This window comes from Chelonoidis abingdonii, chromosome 1 (genome assembly GCF_003597395.2).
Source record: "Chelonoidis abingdonii isolate Lonesome George chromosome 1, CheloAbing_2.0, whole genome shotgun sequence".
NCBI classification, from domain to species: Eukaryota; Metazoa; Chordata; order Testudines; family Testudinidae; genus Chelonoidis; species Chelonoidis abingdonii.
This window is the reverse complement of record NC_133769.1, coordinates 312775835-312784309: the sequence shown is the minus strand read 5'-3', so window position 1 is coordinate 312784309 and position 8475 is coordinate 312775835. Positions and strand designations below refer to the sequence as shown.

General features: G+C 43.5%; 1 protein-coding gene across 1 annotated transcript in view; it reads right to left on the bottom strand.

Moving 5' to 3' along the window:
- Nucleotides 1-483: 483 nt before the first annotated feature.
- Nucleotides 484-8475, bottom strand: part of LRRC63 (leucine rich repeat containing 63) — a 58987-nt gene continuing 50995 nt past the window's right edge. The window contains exons 9-10 of the mRNA XM_032790665.2: nt 4056-4295; nt 484-2967 (exon numbers count right to left, since the gene is read on the bottom strand). Of these exons, the coding sequence (XP_032646556.2) occupies nt 2784-2967; nt 4056-4295 (424 nt within the window). The 3' untranslated portion in view covers nt 484-2783. The remainder of the gene's footprint in view (nt 2968-4055; nt 4296-8475) is intronic.

Below are 8475 nucleotides of genomic sequence, written 5' to 3'. Positions count from 1 at the left end.
TCCAGGGTCTGCATGGGGGAGGCTCCCAACACCCTGACAATCCCTTCCCCCCGCCCCGAAAAAAAAACTTGTATACTTCCTCTCACCCGCACCCAACAACCCTCCATTTTCATTCCCAGGCTCCTTCCCAGCACTTACTTCCCTCTCTCTCAGCTCCTCCATTACCCCTGACTCTCCCAAGCCTTTGCACTGCTTCTGAGGGTGCTGGAAATATGTTTCTGTATAGTCGTTTAAATGAATTATTACTCAGAGTTCTGTATTAGTATGCCTAGTAAGGAATCTATTTGTCAGAAAACATTTCCTGAATCTTTTTTGTTGTCTGTATTGTTACAGACTTACTTGTCAACAGGTATTTTGATATAAATTACCAAAATAATTGAAAGTGGCATGATTATATAGTGTTATTTTGACAAATAAAATATGCTGAATTTTGCAGACTATTTTGTACAGAATTTTTAGGTGCAGAAGTCCCCCAGGTGTACAGATCAGTTTAGTCTCACCCCTTTTGGGGTAACAAAGTCCAACAAATAAAAGTTCAAATATGCTGACAAAAAGATTTTCAGTCCTCAGAATCCTGTAGTCCTCACACCTTTCTTTCAGGGCTCTCCATCATCCTTGGCCCCTTCTCAGGGGTTCACACCACTTTACCAGTGGCTGGTAGGGAAACCTAGCCCTCCTACTCCATAGGACAGATTGGCAAAGTTCATGGCCCCAGACTTCTTGCTGTCACCTCCTTAGGTCACGTCTACACTTAAAATGCTGCCTTGGCCAACTTGCGCTGGTGTAACACTTTAAGTTGCTGTAAGCTGACAGGAGAGAACTCTCTTGTGGGTGTTAATCCACCTCCTTGAGAGGTGATCGCTACATTGATGGGAGGGTTAGGTCGGTATAACTATGTCACTCAGGGTGATGTCGTTATACCAACATAGGTCTGCAGTGCAGACTGGACCTCAGACTTCTCCCTCCCATGCCTCACTCATGCCTTCTCCCCTACAACCGCTCTATGTTATTCTTACTTTCAGGGCCCTCACCTGAAATCCCCCAACAAAATCCCAAACCTACAATTAAAATTTAACCCCACTTCTGCCTTCCTTGGGCTTGACCTTTCATCACTCGTTCAGTTCCCTGCTATATTCCCTGACTGACTCCCAAGACTGCCTCCTTAGAAGACCAGATGCTGCTTTCTTTCAGGGCATATCTCTAGAACCAGCTCCACCCCAGTGGCTGATCCCTGTCTCTCCTGGCCATATACCAGCCTTCTCTACACCCAGACAAGGATACCAGGACTTACTCCTCAATTGTCCTGGACTCTCTAATCCCAGAGAGTGACCGAAGACTTACTTTTTCTCCCCGAGCAGCATTCTTCTATGGTGGGTTCCCTCTCTTTCTAATAACCACAACCCAGTTTAGCGTCTTCTCTAATTATGTCTGGCTCACCCTCCAGTTGCAACCACGTGGGTTAAAATTGGTCTCTCAGGTCCACTTCATGGCCTATGTGGGATGAACACACCATTACAACTTCAAACAAGCAAAATACTGAACTATGAGCATTTCTGCTGTGACTATACTTCCCTGAAACAGAGGAGATTTTGGGGAACGACATCAGCCAGAAAAGGTCTTTCCACAGATGCCACCAAAACCATGTGCTCCTATTGGCTGCTGCTGCTGCCGCTACTAGCTATTTTGAGGAGAGCAAGCCCATCAAATCAAAACTGGCGACTGAGGGTGAAGAAATTCAGACTTCCTACTTAGGAAATCTCACAATCTTTTGAAATTTGCAGAGCAAATTTTTCTTCTGCCCTCAAGTTTCATTTTTTATTAAACATTTTCCACCAACCAATGTTTTGTATTCTACAATGTCACATTATATACAACGTTATTAAAAACAGACATAGCCCAAACATCCTTTAAATACAAATTACAGGGTTCCTTTGGCAATCTCCTATCTTGGGTTTTCACATTAACAAAATTAAGGACTATACAAATATATACATACATGTAATCAACCAGACATTAGACTATTGGAGTCTGTCTCGTGTTCAAATAAATGAGAACACTATCTAGCAAACTTCACTTTAGAGTGAATTTCTTTTACAAAGCTATTTGTAATAAAATATGCACTACGGCCAAGATTTCCAAAAGCAACTAGTCATTTTGGGTGCCAACTTGAGACAATTTAACAAGGTCTGCTTTTCGGACTGAGTGCTCAGCACTTTCTGAAAAATCAGGCCTCCTTGAGGTGTCTCCAGCTGACAAAAAATCATTAGTTGTTTTTGAGAATCTTAGCCCACATACAGACTCTGCACCTGGATTACCAACAGTATATTGAGTCTGGGTTGCAGACATGTTCAAGAGGCACCTTTTTGTAATTGTGCCATTTAGCAATTACTAATAGCCAAATTAGTGTCTTGTCTGTGGCAGATAGTGTAGCACTTTAAAGCATTTTTTATACCAGTGGGAAAAAAGCAGTTTTACTAGCATACTTTAATCATGTTCAAATCAAAACCAGGTTACATTCCCACTCCCCTGGGAACTATGGGTATGTCTACACAGCACATGAGAAGGCTAGTGAGTGATCCCAAACAAACCTAAACAGGCAAAGTCTCCTTTCCAAATAAAAATAGAACATTTAGGCCAGAAAGCAGTTTAAAGAGTATATGATAATTGCACAAAGTGATCCTAAACATTCCAGTATCACAAGCTATTTTCTTGTACAACATGACCTACATGACCTCATATTTCTTAACTGCATTATATCACCGGTTTCTCTGGTGCAACCCAGATCAATTTCCATAAAGCATTCGAGTCCAAGAGTCAGTCTGAGACATGAAGCTGCTGTAACAGGATGGTGAGCAGGCATTAAAGAGAAAAGGAAGTTTGCGGAATCTAAATATGTTCCTGCAAGATCGAATGAGACGAAGTCCTTGACCATACAAGGGTCCTTTGCAGCAGTCACAGACTCTACAGCTAAGACAGAAAGAAAAATGAGTCAGAAACATTGCACGTGACTATACACACACAGTACATTCCAGTTCACTTTCTGCATCCTCAACTAGAAATTAAGGGATCTAGCTGGCCTCACATTGATTCTGAGACTGATGGTTATGGAAGGTTCCTGCACTTCCTGAACTACATTGTGGTGTAGGCTGTGCTCTATTCCAAGGGGGTAATTACTCCAGCCCTAAGGGTGTAGTTATACTTGTATGGCTCCAGTGGGGAAGGAGGAGAAATGGAAGTCTGAGGCAGACAAGGTGAAAATAGAGAGATGCAGTGGATGGGTGGAGATAGTGCTGCCACTCCCAGAAATTGAGCTGGTATTTTTTTCAACTCAGGTTGTTCTGAAGCTCACAGCTCTCTCTTGAACAGACTGGTTCAGTGCAGAACCTCCACATGCGGCTGCAGCAAACATTTCTGGCTGGAATATACTATGGTGATAGGTAGCAGTACAGAACCCTAAGTTAGTTAAATGGATAAAAACAATTATTGGCACATGATGTTTGATTAAATGTACATGTACATCTCTGCCTCGATATAACACGACCCGATATAACACGAATTCGGATATAATGTGGTAAAGCAGTGCTCCGGGAGGGCGGGGCTGTGGACTAAGGTGGATCAAAGCAAGTTCGATATAATGCCGTTTCACCTATAACACGGTAAGATTTTTTTGGCTCCCGAGGACAGCGTTATATCGAGTTGATCAAAAATACATAGGTCTGGTATGCATTGAGATACATAGCTTAGCATACTTGCATGGGACTTGTTATATATTGACCAATAAGTAACAGCAATATTATTGACCAGCATTATTGTAGTTTAATGTGAAGATGTCAATAACTTCTCTTAGCTTATTCCGTGGCTCACAGTGCATGGATGCAGCTCCTACAGTGGAGATCTACCGAGGTGGTTTCATGATGGAGAAAGTATACATTGGTCTAAAGCTGGTGTCCTTCTGACATTGCCAGAACAAGTGATTAGGGGCCATTGGTACATTTCTTGTGTAACCAAAACTCTCGTGGAAGCCAGAGTGGCAGCTGGAGATTTCTGTCACTTACTTGTTCAATATTTCTTGAATATCCTTTGAGATCTCGGTATATCTTTGCCACATCTTGTTTCTGGAGAAGCAAAGGGCAGCCAGATCAGTAAGTCTCTGTGGTTGGTTCTGGCTGTTTTCTTTCCATAAGAAGGGATGCATTAAATTATTCTCTGTGTTAAGGAATTTCAGGGGAAGTCTCAAAACCTCACAAGGCAAAGCACACAGCTGATTTCCTTCAACATTCAGATATTCCAGTGCCCTGTAATTTTAAAGACCACCAAATTATGTACACAATTTATCTCAGCTATAATTGTATACATATCCTCTCCCACTCGCTGAGTTACTGCAAACCAAGATGGCATATGTAAGAAGGCTAAATTAAAAAAAAAATACATTTTAAGTGTTGGATGCAATTATGTGCACAAAGAGAATTATTTTCTGAGTACAATTTAAACCAACTAATGCAAGTGGAATAAGGGATGTTGTGGATCCAACTGAATGCTTAGGACAGGTGTCCAAACACACACAATAGACCACCATCAGATTTCCTCAAAAACTTAATGGTAAATGTATATGTCTTATTTCACTCTCTTGCTTATTAACATGTAGTTATACTTCAATATCTGCCCTCTTCTGCTCATAATAAACGGCTGCTGATAAACTCTCAACTTTCTAACCAAAACCAGAGACAGATGACCCTTTTGGGAAAAAATTCCTTTTGCCTAGTGTCACAATTTAGGGCAACTGCAACCGTTTTTTCCCCTCTACAGTCCAGCAAGGGCAACCATTCTCAAGTACTGGCTCTCCCAGTCATTAGCTTTCTGGGCAGAGACCCACATCTCGGTCCCTTCTGACTGAGTATCTCCAGGCTGCACAGTTCCCTGCTTCAACTGTGTTACTCCCAGCACAGACGAGTTGCCAAAGGCACCTATGTGCTCTCTTTAGGGAGGTTAACAAGGTGTAATGTGCACTTAAAGGTATCATACAGCATTCCCATGCAAACCACTTTTATTCTTAAGGTACAAAGCATTACAAGAAAAAACATATTTAAACAATAAAAGAATCTGCACACAGGGATTGCTCTATGCACCAGCAAAGCAAGCAGGTGGTTGGGGCAGCCATTTGCAGGGGCGGCAGCCCACAGGAACACAGCCTGGGAGCTGAGAACCAACAGGGGCCCTGGAGCTGTAGTTCCTTGGTTAGCTCCTGCCTATGAGCCAGCCCTGGAGCAGGGAAAGAATTACATTTTCCCAGCATCCCTTGACTGCTATCAACAGGAAGAGAGGGGAGAGGAGTATGGTAGCTGAAACTTCATGCTGCAGCTTTGCCGTGAATGGACACTCACTGCTAGAGCGGGGTGGCACTGTGAATAGGGAACAAGTGTGCCCAAGGAGTAGAAGGCTTGGCCCAGATTTCCTCTTCAGAAGACATCCCCAGCCTGGATTAGGGATACTGGTGTGACCTCACTTTGCAACCGCAAAGAATGAATTGGGTGAACTAAATGGACAGTGCCCCTCTCTGTCTGAACCCTAGCAAGGGAGGTAGTGTGGTCCCACTAGAATTTAAAATGAAAAATAAGGGAGGGGAGGCTCTGCTAGGGGACTTGGCACTTTAGAACAGTACCAGGCACACAGGAGGATTCCACTCTGAGTCATGGACAGAAAATGGACTCTTCCTTTCCAGATTTAGCTAATATTCAGAAAGAAAATCTAGCACCTGCCTTCCAGATTGACACCTCAAAATTCAGGAGTGCTCAAGCTCAATTTGGGCAGCTGTTTACTTCATTCTCCCAATTAAATATACTGATCCACTGTAATTTGCTGTTGAAAAAGTAGGATAAAATTTGAGCAAGAAATACTTCCCAGTGGTTTTTCAGGACTGGAATGCTATTTTCAACAGCCATTGCTTTTTTTTAATTTTTTTAGTTTTATTTGTTAAAAGGAAAGCAGTGATATTGCATTGGCAAATTCCCCATAGAAACCAGAGTGGGAACAAAAGAAATAATAAAGGCAACCTCACTTTCCTCATTTATGGAGGACGGTCTTACAACATGCATCCAGATATCTCCAATCACACAAAGCTGAAAATTGTTCAACTTTACACTGCCGTTCTGTAACTATATGGAATTAATCTCTCTGTGTTCTGTGCACATCCAATTGCTGCTGAATTGACCCACCCGCCTGGGAGCAAGTTACCAGTGAACCCAGGACTGGGGGGGCGGAAGGAGGGTGTGGGTGGAGGGGCAGAGCCCCAGGGCTGGGCGGCAGGTGTGTGTGTTGTGGGGGGCACTGGTGGGGGGGAAAGGGGAGCCCAGAGCTGGGGCAGCATGGTGGGGGGGGAGAGCCCAGGGCTGGGGTGGCAAGGGGGTGTGTAGCGGGGGAGAGCCCAGGGCTGGGACGGCAGAGGGGTGTGGTTGATGGGGAAAGCCAGGGCTGGGGCAGTAGGGGTAGTGTGGGGGGGGGAGGCCCAGAGCTGGGCAGCAGGGGTGCAGGTGGGGTGGGAGAGCTCAGGGCTGGGGTAGAAGGGGAGTGTGGGGGGCAGCCCAGGGCTGGGGTGGGGGCAGCCAAAATTTTTTTGCTTGGGGCGGCAAAAAACCTAGAGCTGGCCCGTTCTACACACATGCTAATAAACTGACCAGTCCTCACCCTAGCCCTAACATGGGCTCTGGAAGGAGCAGTCCTTCGACACACCATATTAAGGGTTGCCTTTTAGAAACAAATTCATCACAGCTTCAGCTCAGAACATGCCAACAGTCATATGGGGCCTCAGTGGGTCTTGCCCTTCCAACCCTTCCCTAGAGCAGTGGCTCTCAACCAGGGGTACATATACCCCTGGGGTATGCAGTGGTATTCCAGGGGTGCATCAACTCATCTTGATAGTTGCTTAGTTTTACAACAGGCTACATAAAAACATGACCGAAATCAGTACAAACTAAATTTCATACAGACAGTGACTTGTTTATACTGCTCTATATACTATATGATGAAAAGTAGGTGCACTATTTATATTCCAATTGATTTATTTTATAATTATATGGTAAAAATGAGAAAGTCAGCAATTTTTCAGTAATAGTCTGCTGTGACACTTTTGTATTTTTGTCTGATTTTATAAGCAAGTAGTTTTTAAGTGAGGTGAAATCTGGGGGTACACAAGACAAATCAAACTCCTGAAAGCGGTACCGTAGTCTGAAAAGGTTGAGCCACTGCCCTAAAGGATTGGGGCCCTTCCTGGAACACAGGTCCTGTCTGTTTGCTGGCTCAGGAAGAAGGCCATGAGCCAGTTTAAAACCAGGCTGTTTATCCAAAAACCCTTTCTTTGTCTGTTGGTCCCTGGAGAATCCACTCGGAACTGGTATATGTGAACCTATCCAGAGGGTGGCTTCAAAGGGTTTATAATGGAAGAAGTATATTAGCATCCCCCTCCTTACTAGAGAAGGTATATACAATGCCACAATAACACATATGCAATTGCTTTTAATACAAAATACCCCAAAGATGTTAACCTTAATTCTAAAAGGTATCTTAATTCCATATTTCAGAGTAGCAGCCGTGTTAGTCTGTATCTGCAAAAAGAACAGGAGTACTTGTGGCACCTTAGAGACTAACACATTTATTTGAGCATAAGCTTCTGTGAGCTACAGATGCATCTGAAGAAGTGGGCTGTAGCCCATGAAAGCTTATACTCAAATAAATTTGTTAGTCTCTAAGGTGTCACAAGTACTCCTGTTCTTAATTCCATATGTTTTTTTTTTTCAGAAAACCCTTTTCTGTCTGTCACAAAGTTTCTACTGTATCATTCCCATGAAGCCAAAGTATTAACCTCTCCTGCCTATCTCACACAAACACACTGAGGCTATGTCTACACTGCAAGTGAACGTGTAATTGTGGCATGGCAGACATAATTGTGCTAGCTTTAACCTAGCTAATGTGTAATAACAGTAGTGAAGAAGTGGGAGCATGGGCTAGCAATCAGCGTACAAGGGGATCCCGGGTATGTACTCCGGTGCCCATGCTAAAACCCCTGCACCCACATGGTCACTACAGTTGTTACCCATGCTAGCTGGATTAAAGCTAGCGCAGGTATTCCTAGCTGCACTGCAATCACACCTTCACTTGCACATTCTGGGAATGACAATGTGGTTTACATGATATGGGGGCATACAATTACAGGGATCATGCATGCAAATTAGGCAAGTGCACATGCATATAGGCACAATTAGCAAATGATCATAATTTGTGTGAATTTACCTGATTTACAAGAATAATCATGATATTTAAGCAACTGGACACGCATTTCATTTTAAAAATCAGACCCCTATCACAGGACAGTGGGCCAACTGTGATTTCTGTTATACTGGTGCAAATCCAGAGTAAATCCATGGCCATCAGTAGTGTTACTCCAGATTTACTAACAATCGACTTCCTAATAGGTTCACAATA